Source organism: Musca autumnalis, unplaced genomic scaffold, assembly GCF_047663935.1.
Source record: "Musca autumnalis isolate F117 unplaced genomic scaffold, ASM4766393v1 scaffold_3, whole genome shotgun sequence".
NCBI lineage: Eukaryota > Metazoa > Arthropoda > Insecta > Diptera > Muscidae > Musca > Musca autumnalis.
Window position 1 is genome coordinate 62,516,762 of NW_027411866.1, and position 16,089 is coordinate 62,532,850.

At 34.3% G+C, this 16,089-nt stretch overlaps 1 protein-coding gene across 1 annotated transcript; it reads left to right on the forward strand.

The window, feature by feature from the left end:
- The first annotated feature begins 3,385 nt into the window (after positions 1–3,385).
- LOC141398205 (uncharacterized) lies at positions 3,386–3,973 on the forward strand. Its single transcript, XM_073975438.1, has one exon. It carries the CDS (start codon positions 3,386–3,388, stop codon positions 3,971–3,973), a length of 588 nt encoding a protein of 195 aa, XP_073831539.1.
- Positions 3,974–16,089: the final 12,116 nt, after the last annotated feature.

A 16,089-nucleotide genomic window follows, 5' to 3' on the forward strand; every position in this document is an offset into this window, starting at 1 on the left:
ACTAAAATAACTCATAAAACGTCTTAGTTTTCAAATATTCCCGGTTTAAAACCTATAGGACCCAATTTACATGTAATATGACCTGGTACTCCCTTGGTCCATATGGTAACCCTCCTAGTACGGATATTCGATGACTAATATTGTTGATACATGTTAGTAGTTACTCCCTGTTAAAAATAAAATTCATAAATTGTCCTGATTTTCAAGTATTTACCGAAAATATGGGGTATATTGGAACCTCCATTACATTTCGAAAACATTTATTTGACAACTTGCATTACATGTAGTTATTGCTTTCCGTTTTTTTTTTTTTTTTTTTTTTTGTTGGACTACGTGGGTTAATTTTTTATTTATACATCCAATCTTGTCTTAAATAAGTCGTCCAACTAATTTTTGCAAAAAACCCGACATTTTTATCACAATTATCAGTAATTTTTTCATTATTTAATACAGAAAAATGTTAGTTTTCTTGGTTCGAAAACAATTACTTGACAAACTGTATATGACTGTCGCCGTTTTTTAAACATGAGTGTACCAGATAAATGGAAAGAAGTTAAGAAGATTCGTGCTTGTTTTTCCTGTTTGAATGTGGGCCATACAACTCGAGACTGTCGTCGTAAACGAACCTGCCTGTAGATGGATGCCAGCGTAAGCATAACAAATTGCTTCATGATTCCACCCCCTGTGTGTAACAACCTATTTTACCGAATCCTGATGTGTTTTGCCTGTTACTCTGTATGGTGATAATTGTTCATTGGAAGTCTATGCCCTCTTCGATGATGGATCATCCATCACTATGATGGACAGAGATATAGCTGAGAAAATAGGAGATCGTGGAAAGAATACATCGCTTAATATCCAGTGGTTTGGAGGTCGATCTGCCAGAGAACCTGTTCCGTCCTTCAACATTAAGGTGAGTGGAGCTGGAAAAAAGAGTGGCCACCTTTTAAAAAATGTGTATGCCGTATCAAACCTTAACCTTCCGATGCAAAGCTTGGCCAGGATGAAATTTTATCAGTTTTTTAAGAATTGGAAACATCCGCCCGTGAAGTCTTATAGCAATATAGTGCCGAAATTGTTAATTGGATTAGACCACACGCCTTTAGGGTTGCCATCAAGCTGTAAATTCAATAAAGAATCGGGACCATTTGCTTGCAATACGGAATTGGGATGGGTCGTGTTTGGACCATGCCATACTTTAATCCCAATTCAGAAATCATGTTTGTTTATATCAATGGAAGCCAAGGACGAGTTGCATCAAATGGTAGCTGACTATTTGAATGTGGAAAGTATGGGCGTTAGAGCAGTTCCTCTAGTTGAAAGCGATGATGACGTTAGAGACAAGCGGATTCTACATGAAACCACTTAACGGATTGAGACCATTTGTGAGCATCATTTGGTCTGTTCCTTTACTTTAAAAAATGGTAACAGTGGCAAAAAATGGTAAAAGTGGTGAACTGGTCTCATATAAATCGTATGCTTGTTAAAGTAAAGGAACGCTTTGCAGGTTAAAAATGGTAAGAAATGGTAACCTCAGGCAGGTAAAGGAACAAAGGTATTATGTTGACGATTTTGTAGATAGTTTTGACAGCGTAGAAGAAGTTATTAATATTTCAAACCAAGTGAAAGAAATACATAGCAAAGGTGGGTTTGAATTAAGAAATTTCATATCAAATTCAAATGACGTCACCCTGGCGCTAGATGGCAGTACAAAGGCAATGTCAATTGATAGCGGAACAGAGAAAGTTTTAGGATTGTACTGCGAGCCTTCAAGTGATAACTTTATGTTTAATTTGAAATTTAATCGCGTCGATTCATCCACAATTTCTGGAGAAAAGAAACCAACAAAAAGGGAAGTTTTAAGCATAATAATGTCTACTTTCGATCCCCTTGGATTCTTGGGTCACTTTACAGTGGGTGGAAAATTATTATTGCGCCAGATTTGGAAACACGATTGCCGATGGGATGATACTATTCCAGCTGAAGTAAATGCCAGTTGGAAAAGTTGGAGAAGTCAAATGAAAAATATTGCCGATTTTCGTGTACCTCGACATTATTTTGGAATAGGGTTGAAGAGAGTTACAATCCCGCGCCTGGAGTTACAAGCTGCAGTTTTGGGAACGAGATTGATGCAGACTATTTGGCATCTCACAATTTGACTCCAAAAAAGATTGTCCTGTGGAGTGATTCTACAACAGTGCTCAGATGGATAGCAAGCATTCACAGGCAATATAAACAATACGTTGCTCATCGAATTTCAGAAATTTTATCATCAACAAAAATTGAGAATTGGAAATGGATTTCGACTAGTGAAAATGTAGCCGATGAAGGGACTAGGGCCTTCAACAATATTGATTTTTCGTCGTCGTCTCGATGGTTAAGAGGTCATGTATTTTTGAGGATGAATGAGGATGGCTGGCCCACAGGTGCAATAGACACAACCTGTGCCAATGATGTTGAGGAAATCTGCCCAAAAATTTCCTTATTAATTGCCGAAGGTAATTTTATTGACTTTAAAAGATTTTCGTCTTTTACTCGGATGATAAGATGTTTTTGTTGGGTCATTCGTTTTGGAAAGAGATGTCGAAAGATTTTTAATGAATTGGAGGAGTATGGCCTCACCTCCTGCGAGCTTAATTATGCAGAAAAAGTATTATGCCGCCAAGTACAAAGAGAACGATTTTCAGCAGATATAAGTTGCATAGAAAAGGGACAGCCAATCCCAAAAAGCAGTAATCTGATTAGTTTGTCGACCTATATTGACGATGATGGCCTTTTAAGAGTATATGGACGAATAATAATATTGCCGAAAGATCATCATTTTACAAAACTTTTAGTCATGTACCACCATCGCCAGATGATGCATCAGAATCATGAAGCTACCGTATGCGAAATTAGGAAAAAGTACTGGATACCACAAGTTCGAATTTTATTGAAGAAAGTTGTGGCTGAGTGCCTCTTATGCCGATCGCGCAAATGTGTACCAAATGTACCCATCATGGGACAACTTCCATTCGACCGACTTGAGCCTAATATTGTGCCGTTCAAGTACACTAGACTCGATTATTTTGGTCCACTTACGGTTACAATTGGAAGAAGGACTGAGAAGAGGTGGGTGGCACTATTCACCTGTCTAACCATACGTGCCGTACACCTGGAGTTAGCTCATGACCTGTCAACAGATTCGTGTATTATTGCCATAAGGAATTTTATTGGTCGTAGAGGTGTTCCTGCCAGGATTCGTTCCGATATTGGTAAAAATTTTATTGGTGCTCATGGATGCAAATAGGGTGCTCATAGGATGCAAAGTGAGTTATCCATGAGAGGAATAGAGTAGATATTTAATTGTCCTGCGAATCCTTCGGAAGGTGGTATATGGGAAAGAATGGTACAATGTGTGAAAAAGGTTTTGCGGCACACGGTGAAAGAGGTTTCCCCCAGAGAACATGTGTTGCAGTCTCTGTTGATTGAAGCAGAGAACATAGTAAATTCCCGTCCCCTAACTCATTTACCAATAAGCCCTGATGAAGAGGAGCCGCTTACTCCTAACCATTTTTTAATTGGCAGAGGAAATGTTGCCTCAACTCCGTCCGTTGATGAACCAGACGGCAAGCTCTTCTCCCTGAAGAAACAATGGCGAATTTTAAGAAGCCTTCGAGATAGATTTTGGAAGAGGTGGATTGCAGAGTATTTGCCCACTCTCACGAGGAGAGTCAAGTGGTGTGAACGAGTTGATCCCATCAGAGTTGGTGATGTGGTGTTCATCTGCGACCCAAATGTTCCAAGAAGTCAATGGCGGACAGGTTTGGTCACTTGTGTTTATGCTGGAGTGGATGGTGTGCCGAGAAGAGCTGATGTGAAGACATCGTCCGGAGAATTGCAGTGTCCGATGTCCAAGTTGGCTGTTCTGGACGTAGATGTTGGTGAAGCTGGTCGCTCCACGGGGGCGGGGGTGTTCCAGAACAACCAGTGAATGCGTGCGTTCAATTAGTGTTATCGTTTTTTTGTTATCAATTTATTTTGTGTCATCAATTATTAGTGAATTATCGTTAGTTGACGTTTACATGTAAACCGCTGTTTTGCATGTTCCTCTTTCTTCTTGCATTCTTATTTGTCAATCAGCGGCGCTCACTTTTCTCATTTTAATTTTGATTTTGTTGAAGAAGGAGGTGCAAAACTGCGGTAAGTATTTTTGGTTGTTATTATTGCTGTTGTGTATTAACTGTTATTCCTTTTGTATAGAAATAAACGATTTGTACAAGACATCAAAACTGGCATTTTGTACATTGTTTAACGCAAGCCTCCTGCCCTTCTGCCGCAGTCAGCAACACACACAAATGGCTCAATTATACCACTTTGTTCTACAGTAAAATATTTGAGAATACATTTGGATCGAAAACTGCTATGCTAAGAAGATGTACTGGTTGCTCGGCCCAAAATCGGAATTATGTTTGGAAAATAAAGTTCTTTTATATAAAGCAATTCTTAAACCTATTTGGTGTTATGGTATACATCTTTAGGGAACTTGCAGTAAATCAAATATAAAAATTATTCAAACAACACAGTATACCTTTTGTAGACATGGAAATCAAGAAATTCAAAACAAATTATTTACAAAGATTGAGTAATCATCCTAACGCTTTAGCAATTATGTTACTAGACAATAGCAATGACGTAAGACGTCTCAAAAGATGCCATACCTTGGACTTGCCCTTTCGATCCTGAATCTTAGTTGCTTACTGCGTTACACATGAAATAACACCATTTGTAACCTGTTACATATACCATTTGTTACCTATATATTCATCACAATATAAGTATAAAGCTCTTATTCTAAAGAAAGTATGGGGGCATCTGTTAAGTCATTATAATTTGATGTAATTTGCTTAATATTTTTAATAGATTGCAAATAAAGAATATGAAATAAAATAAAAATCGGAACGTTTACACATGCAAGTGTCAGTTCGAAAAAAATAAGTTTCGATAAATAATTGGCCTGTTCCCGTACTTTATAAAGTGGTAAAAGTCGTAAAAGTTGTAAAAGTCGTAAACGATTTTCATATAAATTTTGTGTACGGGAACGCAAAATGTGTAAAAGTGGTAAAAATTTTAAAAACTTTTTAGTTCTGGAACAGAGCTAATATGTATACACAACTGTCTGAAAGTTACTTGCATGTGTAATCATGGGATTATATTTCTGTAAAGTACTTATTGCGTGGGTGGGTTTTTTATGTCATGTTCACACGAGCGTTTCAATTACGTTGTTCGCTTGTCGAACAACGTACAAGAATTAACCCGTTTCCACAACACCATTCCTAATTAACAGAAACATAAACAAAATTTAATTCATTTTTGTTTCCTTGTGTTTACGAAAATTTGAACCGAAAACACATAAAATATACATTAAATAAATAGGAGAAGCAATAGACTTTCCTTCAAATATATCTTCTATATTTAACTAAACACATTTCTTCATTTTTTTCCATAAATTCTGAATAATTTTGTATTTTCAATATATTTTTATTTTCAAAATTAAAGAGAGAGAGACATGTCAAAACAATGTTTGTGTATACAGACTTTCAGTTATTTGTTTCCTTTTTGTTTCTGATTTTTCATGCGATTTTGAACTAATGGACAAGAAATGTGTGTGGAATATGCTTGGTGCTTGTGGATAATGCTTGGTTTACATTCGGCGTCGTTTCGTGATTTCGCGCGGAATCAAGCAAAATTTATTATGATTTCGCATACAAAAATGAAATCATCTCATTTCGTGATTTCAGCGAAATCAACATCGAAATCACAGTACACATGTTATATAAACCTGTTTTTGCCTAAAAAAGTACCAAAAGTTGCAACACTTTTCACGTATCACAATAAACAAGGTAGATGGTCAATTGCTGCAACAAAAAATTGTAGTATCAAAATTTACAAACAATGTGAAAAAATATTAAATTACTTTGATACAATGCTATTTTTCATTGTGTTCCTTCAAATATATCTTCTATATTTAACTAAACACATTTCTTTAATTTTTTCCATAAATTCTGAATAATTTTGTATTTTCAATATATTTTTATTTTCAAAATTAAAGAGAGAGAGACATGTCAAAACAATGTTTGTGTATACAGACTTTCAGTTATTTGTTTCCTTTTTGTTTCTGATTTTTCATGCGATTTTGAACTAATGGACAAGAAATGTGTGTGGAATTAAGAAGGAAACACAACCATCTTCCTTCTGCATCTATATAAAATGTTTAGTTCATTAGTTTTCATTCATCTTTTTCCTTTTTCCCAAAAATTTTTGTGTTTTAAAAAAATTTTTCAATTTTGAATATAGGCATGTCATAATTAATTTTTTCGATACACTAAAATAATTTCACTGAAATTTTAACATGAAATTATGAGACTCTAGATTGAGTTCCATAGTAGAGTAAAATCATGAAATTGCTGTAATGGGGAAATCGGCCTAAGAACACCTAATTTCATGAAATTTTTAATGAAATTTATGCTAGTGTGGACCGGGACCTAGGGATGGGACAAACTTATTCGTCGTTCAGAGAGTATTTCTAATCGAACAACGTAGAAAAATCGTCGTTCGTTCATAGAATTTTGTGTGGGGAAATAAGTAATTTATTCTTAGTTATGCGTCGAACAACGAATAAAGAACGAACTACGTACCGTGGAAACGGGCTATTATAGACCGTGTAGGCGGCGCTTTTTTATTTCATCATTAACCATTGCAAATGGAAAATTAATATATACTCAACGACAGTACAACCATTTTTACAAGAAAATGGGGGCCACCAGAATGAATTTTAATTTATTAGTACAATTAAAATAATTGGATGCGCTCGCGCTACATGTGAAACCCGAAACTGAATGAGTAGAAGAAGCAATGGCATTGCCATCGGCAGAAAAATTTAGAGCTGTGTTCGGTGGTATGTTAAGGGGTGCTTACACTTGCTCTGTTCCTTTACGTGCCTGTGGTTACCATTTCTTACCATTTTTAACCTGTAAAGTGTTCCCTTACTTTTAATAGCATACAATTTATATGATAGCAGTTTACCACTTTTACCATTTTTTTCCACTGCTACCATTTTTAAAAGTAAAGGAACAGACCAACTATCTATCAGTATCATATGAGATGTCAAATTTGCTACCTGTGAATGTTGTACACATATGGTCTGTTCCCGTACTTTATAAAGTGGTAAAAGTTGTAAAAGTCGTAAACGATTTTCATATAAATTTTGTGTGCGGGAACGCAAAATGTGTAAACGTGGTAAAAATTTAAAAACTTTTTAGTTCTGGAACAGAGCTATAGTGTGACCACAATGGAAATTTGCATCTATCAAAATAATGTGACAACTCATATGTAAATTTTTCATTTAGGGAGCGCTCTATTCAGCTATGTATTTTCGTATGTAGTTGATAAATAAATTGTTGGAAGAAATCAACTTTACCAAAAAATGAAGAAAGTAGGTAAAGGGAACGAAAATGTGAGTGCGATTATAGTTTTTAACAAAATAAATTGTGTTTGTCGCGTGATTTATATTGGCTTTGTTCCTTTACTTTTTTAATGGTAAAAGAGAAAAGTGTCAAAATTGCTCTCTCATGAACATTTTTACCAGAAAAGTAAAGGAACGGAAAAATGGTAGATCTGGCAGCAATGTCAAAAAGAAACATACAAACATCAATGTTCGTCTTTTATTTCACAGTTTTCAATTTAGTTTTGTCAGCGTTCTACTTTTTCTTCTGTTTTTCCATTATCTTTTTTATTGTGAAATAATCGTAAAACAAAAGTCGAAAAATCAGTTCTGCCATTTTTTACCTGCAGAAATTTTGCTGGTAGCCTGTGGTAGAAGAGAAAGCCATTTTCGATCTCTCTCCACTCTCACTCTCTTAAAAATTGCTTCCAGTTTTGCCACTTTTCGGGGTTAAGGAACGCTTTGCAGGTTAAAATGGTAACAAATGGTAACCTCAGGTAAGTAAAGGAACACAGCTATTATGTGGCCATACGAAATTGTATGCTAGTGTGAACGCAAAAACTAAAAGTGGTATGGACTTTGACAAACATATGCTCTGTTCCAGAACCTGCAAGAAGCTACTACTTTTTACTACGATAAAATTTTTTCCTTTATGTTATCGAAAAAATATTAAAAATCAGTAGACTCTTGCAGTACTGGAACAGACCAATAGATAATGTCGAATGGATAATGCTTGGTTTACATTCGGCGTCGTTTCGTGATTTCGCGCGGAATCAAGCAAAATTTATTATGATTTCGCATACAAAAATGAAATCATCTCATTTCGTGATTTCAGCGAAATCAACATCGAAATCACAGTACACATGATATACAAACCTGTTTTTGCCTAAAAAAGTACCAAAAGTTTCAACACTTTTCACGTATCACAATAAACAAGGTAGATGGTCAATTGCTGCAACAAAAAATTGTAGTATCAAAATTTACAAAAAATGTGAAAAAATATTAAATTACTTTGATACAATGCTATTTTTCATTGTGTTCCCGTACTTTTCTAATGGTAACGATAGAAAAAAGACCGAATTGTCAAAAATTGCTTTTCCATACAAATTTCTTAAAAAATGCGGGAACGGAAAATGACGGAAATTGCTAAAACTCCAGCAAAAATTTCAAATTAAACGTATTAGCTATCATATTAGATGTCAATAAACATGCTTGCTGCTAGTTTCTACTAGGGCAAAATTGTATGGCAGAAAACAGGAGAAGAGGGTGTTATTCGGCACCATTTTTGTTTTAAGAGAAGTGCAAGTCTTGCTAGATTTCAGAGTACGGGAACGCATTTTTAGCACTAAACGGGAAAACTACTGCAAGTGGTAATAGGTCTGTTCGTTTACTCAATAATTTGTACAAATTTGTACAAGTCCAGTAACTTCTTGTAATCGACTAATGTCTTTTGCATGGTGCTGTAGAGTAAACGAACAACATCCAGTAACAATTTGTACAAATTGTAAGTAAACGAACACACATAATATTTTGCAGGTTCTGATCACAAATTTAATCTATCAAAATTTATTATTATGATGTCTCAACGATAAAATCATTTGTTATTTTTTTATTTGTTAGTACTACACACAATAAGATATATATAGATAATTTTACAATAATTTTCTAAATAAAGTTGTAAATTTCAATATTGTCGTATATTTTTGACGATTAATTCAATTTAGAACAACTTGTATTGAAAATCAATGATCGATAAGCTGCGCATATGCATCTACCTTGATCATTGTGATATGTTTGAAATCAACAACAAATAATAGCCCGTTTAGACTATACCCTTATACGATGATTAAGGGCATTATATCGATTTAAGTGCTTATAGTACGTTTATATATATGCGGATTTAACAAACCCACTGGGTTTCAAATGTCAATTCCTTTACGTATACGTCAAGTAAATCCTAATTAAGAAGGTTAACCCCGCAAAAGGCTATAATATAAACATGGCATTAATCCACCCTGATTTACCATACAAAATTAAATCAACTCAAAACTTGGATTTGTTTTATGCCAAGTTTACACTTGCGCTCCAAAATCCACTGGATTTCACGAAATCCTGAAATACACCCCGGTGTTTACATTTATTTTTTTTTTTGATTTCAAACATATCACAATGATAAAGGTAGATGCATATGCGCAGCTGATCGAACATGAATTTTCAAAACAATTTATTGTAAATTGATCAAATTATCTATACATCGTATTAAGTGTGTATAGTACTAACAAATGAAAAAATAAAAAATTATTTTATCGTTGAGACATCATAGTAAAAAAATTTTGATAGATAAAAGTTTTGCTCAGAACCTGCAAAATATTAGTACTTGCAGTAGTTTTTCCTGTTTTCTGCCATAAAATTTTGTCCTAGTAGACACTAGCAGCAAGCATGTTCATATGTTCATTGGTATCTAATATTATAGCTGATACGTTGATTTTGACATTTCTGCTAGAGTTTTTGCAATTTCCGTCATTTTTCCGTTCCCGTATTTTTTACGAAATTTGTATGGGGAAGCAATTTTTGACAATTCGGTCTATTTTCTAACATTACCATTAAACACGTACGGGAACATAATGAAAAATAACATTGTAACAATGTAATTTAATATTTTTTCACATTGTTTACAAATTTTGATATTAACATTTTTTGTTCCAGCAATTCGCACATCTACCTTGTTTATTGTGATACGTGAAAAGTGTTGCAACTTTTGGTACTTTTTTAGGCAAAAGCAAGGTTGTACATCATGTGTACTGTGATTTCGATGTTGATTTCGCTGAAATCACGAAATGAGATGATTTCATTTTTGTATACGAAATCATGATAAATTTTGCTTGATTCCGCGCGAAATCACGAAACGCCTTCGAAATCACGAAACGACGCCGAATGTAAACCAAGCATTAAATCAAATGTTAAATCGAAACGTTTTAATATACAACACTGCTTTTTGCTCCTAAAAATGCAACTATTGCAGTCTGTACCAATATTGGCAACTATGTTCATGTGTCGTTTATTTACTAGGGTTATGACTTTATGACCTTTTTCTCAAAAATGATTTCCTGTAGCGAGAGTGAATGAACTTTTGCCTATTAATGCCAAACATAACAACGTTGATTCCATTTAATTATTAAAAAAGGTCACGTACAAACCACTTTGACAATTTTTTTTGGAAAATCCTATGAAATGAAAAAAAATTTGCTCCAAAATTTTTTTCTGTTGCACGAATAAATGACATTTTGCCTATTAATGACTAAAATAATTATACCCTCAGCCTTTAGGCTAGAAGGGTATATACACTTTGATACGAAAAATGTCTGTCTGGCTTGTGCGCACGATAACTCTCGAACAGTTCAACCGATTCGAACCAAATTTTGGGTACCGTAATATTTTGTGCAAACTTAGTTTAAATTCGATGATGTGCCATATCGGTTCACTACTTCTGGTACCTCCCCCACAAAAGTTCAACATTTTTTCTGTATATGTCAATGATTTGGTATAAGCCCACGTTATGGTACCTACAGATTTTAAAGCAAACTCGTGATATAAAATCAATATATTTTATATACGGCATAATTATTGTGTTTGGTTTTGTTGTTTTTTTCTTGGTCAGTGGCTGAGGGTATTTCTCCGTCAGCACAGCTGACTGATACGTCCTTACTTGATTTTATTCCATTTAAATATTGAAAAAGGTCCCGCACAAACCACTTTCAATTTATGTGATACATGGACTAAAGCTATATATGATATAAAATGATATATACATATGTAATAATATGACGATAAAATTGGTGAGAAACAAAAGCTTATGTCATTCTGGATATGTCGTGTGGCTTTAACGATTGTTTTGAGTTATTTATGTGCTTAAAGTAACTCCAAAATTTTTTCTAAAAAGCTCATCTATAAAAACTTTAAAAGCTTTTTGTGAGTAAGCTTTTTTCTATCAAACCACATTGTAATTAAGATTTTATCTAATCTTATGCAAAAGCTCATCCAAATATGACACAGGGATATGAGGTTGTAAAAAAGTCATAACCCTATTGTTTACATTTTTCAAATAACTGTATACACAAACACACAAAAACAAATAGAGGCGGAAAAATAGAAAAAATATTAAATACAAATAAAATGGATGCAGCTTTAATTTAATATAAATTGTAAACATATTTAATAGCAATTTGTTAGATTATTTTTGCAGTATTCCATTCCATTTTTAATTTTCAAGCAATTCTTTTTGCAAATTCGCGTATGTATACGTAAACAAAGATCAGCTGACTTATATCATTTTTGACTAGTCTAAACAACTAGGATTTGAAAGTTAGATTTAGAAATCGAGTCGATTTAAAATGACTAGTCTAAACAGGCTATAAGTGTAAACACCGGCGTGTATTTCAGGATTTCGTGAAATCCAGTGGTTTTTGAAGCGCAAGTGTAAACTTGGCATACATTTTAATCAACACTGAAAATGGTCAGCCATTAGGTGTGTTCGTTTACGTGATAATTTGTACAAATTGTTACGAGATGTTGTTCGTTTACACAATTATCCAGCAAAAGAGAGCGAATTGAGAGAGCACTTTTGACAGTTGTGTGACTGAGAACTTACAAATTCTTGCTGGGAAAATTTGTCCAGTAAGAATTCGTAAGTTCAATCAGCTGTTGAATAATCAGTTGATTTGAGTTGTTTTGTTGTAAACAAAAAGAAACAAGACTTGTTAAAATACAAATTTACATTTGATTTTTTGCCAATTGGAAAATTTATGGACGGAAAAAAGTAAGTAAAAATAAACAACTTAAGACTCTTGCTGAACTTTTATTTTAGGTGGCAAAACAAGTGGAGTGACTTGAACATCTTTGAATATGTCCAACCCGTTGTCATTTGAAGATTTTGAAGGAACAGGTATTTGTTGCAAATTAATGGTAATTGATTTGTAATGTTTACATTTTAGGACAGGCTGTGGTCGTGCTTAATGTATGTATTTATTTACCCTCAGCCCCCTGAGGCTACATCGAAATAACGGCTTTGGACCCCAAGTATTTTTGAAAGAACAGCTCTTGGAGCATCTCCCACACAAAAATTGAAAGGTGCAAGAGGGATTGGATTTAATCGAGGCACCCAAGAGTCTTCAAACATTTTTGGCTTTGTTTAGAATAGAAGGTAGCACATCCGTCTTGCACACTGAATGTCCTGGTACGATTCTTGGAGCTTTGATACTATGGAAATGTACCCCATTGAAATAATAGTTTGACCTCAAGTATGTTTGAATAAAATCCCTTTCGGACTTTTTGGAGCCGATTAAACAATACCCGCCAATCTGTCTGTCCGACTTGCTGGAGCGCAGGATAACTCTTGATTTGTTCCAAATTTGATTTGATGTAATATTTTGTCCAAACTTAGACCAAGTTGAATCAAGTCCGGCACTTTGGAATAAAAAAATTTCTTCCAAACGTACATCGACTTCCAAGAGTGTTTTCATTGGAAACATCTGTCCAGTTTACAGTGATGTAATGTGTTTCGTGGACAAGTCCATGCTTTCTTAATCCAAACTTTTGCGCACCGTAATATTTGTTTCACACTTAAATCAGCTTGAAATTTTTATACCCTACACCACCTTGTGGTAAGGAGTATTATGTCTTTGTGCATTAGTTTGTAACATGCAAAAGGAAACGAGATAGACCCATAGTTCCTTTTAGGGATATACATAGAATCACTTTCTGAGTCGATTTACGCATGTCCGTCTGTCCATGTATTTTTCTAAACAAAATACAGTCGCATTTATTGTCCGATTCGCATGAAAATTGGGGAAGATAGTTTTTTTGGCCAAAGGACGAACGCTATTTATTTTGGTAGAAATCGGTTCAGATTTGGATGTAGCCCCCATATATATTTTAGACCGATTTAAGGCATATGGCGCAAGAAACACGCTATATATGTCCTATTTCAATTAAATTTGGAATGTGCGACTGTATTTACTCCAGAAATAAGTGTGCCGAATTATATAGAAATCGGTTAAAATTTGGATATAGCACTTTCCTTTTATTATTCATTTTTTTTATTGTTCAATTCTTTTTATTATTTTTCAGCGCTCGAAATTACGATTTTATTTATTTGCGCCAATCTCTTTGTTTTTATTGATCAGCTGTTATCTTACAAATGTTTTGTAATGTGCTGTTCGTTTACTTTTTGTATTTTTTTCTCTTGTGAGAGTCAAATTGCTCTTTTTTTCTCAGTCACTTCTTGCTGAGTAAATGTTACGGGAAAAGTAAACGAACACACCTATTATTGGTCTGTTCCTTTACTTTAAAAAATGGTAACAGTGGCAAAAAATGGTAAAAGTGGTGAACTGGTCTCATATAAATTGTATGCTTGTTGAAGTAAAGGAACGCTTTGCAGGTAAGAAATGGTAACCTCAGGCACGTAAAGGAACAGAGCTTATGTGTGTTCGATTACTCAACATTTGTACGAATTGTTACTGGATGTTGTTCGTTTACTCTATAGTACAATGCAAAAGACCTTTGTAGTTTACATGAAGTTACTGGACTTTTACAAATTTGTAAAAATTATTGTGTAAACGAACAGACCTATTTAGTGTGCCGTACGCCATGAAACAGATTTTCATATTTAATATTGGAAATTTTAGCTTCGTTCCCGTACTTTTTAATAGTAAAACTCGTAAAAGAGAAAAATAGAGAAAATTTGTTGTCAAACAAAATATTTTTCAAAAAGTTCGGGAACGCAAAAATGGAAAAAAACGTCAAAAAAAGCTGGAACAAATGTCAAAGTCGGCGTACCAGCCAATCAGACGCCGGCATCCATGTTACTATTTTTTACACGCTCAAATTTGTCGAGTAAAAAGTTTTTAAAGAGAGCGTCATTCAGCGCCATTTTTGTTTAAAGAGAAGTGAACATTTTACAACTTTTTTGTGTACAGGAACGCTTTTTCGAGTAAAATGTGTAAAAGTCGTAAAAATTGTAAAAACTTTTTAGTTCTGGAACACAGCTTTTATGAAAATGGTGGAAAATTTCGAAGTTATAAATAGGGAAAGCGGAACAATTATGTTCTTAGTCTACTGATAACCGTCACAGTATAGGTTACCTTCTCAGCAGTTTCAAAAATAATTAACAACAGAGAAAATCAAAGATCTGTCTAACGATTTTTATTGTGGAGTGTTTATTTCATTAATACCCCGTTTATATATAACCGGATTTAACAAACCGACTGGGTTTTAAATGTCAATTCCATTGCTTATATTTCAAACAAATCCTCTCAAAGAAGGTTAACCCTGCAAAAAGTTCTAATATAAACAGCATATAACAGCGGGAGGAATTAAAACTAAAGTTAGTTAATAATAGATGAAGAATTATATTAGAAGTGGTTAAAAGTGTCATTATTTTTTTGGTGGTAGCTTCCCCAGGAAATTGTCCATGTTACTGGCCTCCGGTAGTCCGAAGTAGGGGCCAGTGATCCTTGTATTCTACCACAAAGCGTCTACATTAGAAAGACGAAGAGGGTTGTGCCAAGGCAATTTGAAAAACGAGCAATTCGTGTGACTGGGGATGCGTTGTCGTTTACCCCATAAAAACCAACGGTGATTCTCATCCTTTTTGTGCTTTGTGGGTGAAGCCAAACATCTTTGCGATGGTTTCCAAACAGCTACAAATTTGCTATTGGCGAGTTGAAGGTTTCCATTAATTTGGTCATTGAAAGACACAAAAAAATAAAGGTAACTCGTGTTTTCCGACAACTGAAGCTTCGTTCCCGTACTTTTTAATAGTAAAACTCGTAAAAGAGAAAACTGCAAAAAATTTGTTTTCACACACAAGTTTTTTGAAATAGTTCGGGAACGGAAAAATGGAAAATACGTTAAAAAACTGGAACAAATGTCAAAGTCGGCGTATCAGCCAATCAGACGCCGGCAACCATGTTACTATTTTTTTAATCGCCCAAATTTGTCGTGTAAAAAGTTTTTAAAGAGAGCGTCATTCAGCGCCATTTTTGTTTAAAGAGAAGTGAACATTTTACAACTTTTTTGTGTACGGGAACGCTTTTTCGAGTAAAATGTGTAAAAGTCGTAAAAATTGTAAAAACTTTTTAGTTCTGGAACACAGCTTGAATGTATCAATGCGGTTATCTGTAAAAATACAAAGTCGATGGTCAGACTAGCACGATTTCAACATGGCGACGTCAAGTTTATAGGCGAGGGGTATGAATTAGTGCTGTTTTACATTTAAGCGATTTGTCTTACGATTTTTTGTCTCCTCTTTGCTCATCTTCGTAAATTTCACACACAGGGTTGCATTTTTTTTGTAACATGGTACCAAGTGTACATTTTGTTAAAAATACTTAATGTAAAAAGAAGGTATTTTATAAAAATATGTTATACAAATTTTAAAATGCTTATAACAAATAATCATTTTATGCTTTAAATGATTTTTTATGCACAAAATTCATTGCAAAACTAAATTTGGTTTCAATTTCTCTTACTATGTTTTGCAACTGTGCCTAACAAGAATAACCACCACAAAGAGCAGACAAAAAATCGTAAGACAAATCGCTTAAATG

Excerpts from the sequence above, each read along its gene's own strand:
- LOC141398205 (XM_073975438.1), top strand. The coding sequence starts at position 3,386 with ATGGTACAATGTGTGAAAAAGGTTTTGCGGCACACGGTGAAAGAGGTT.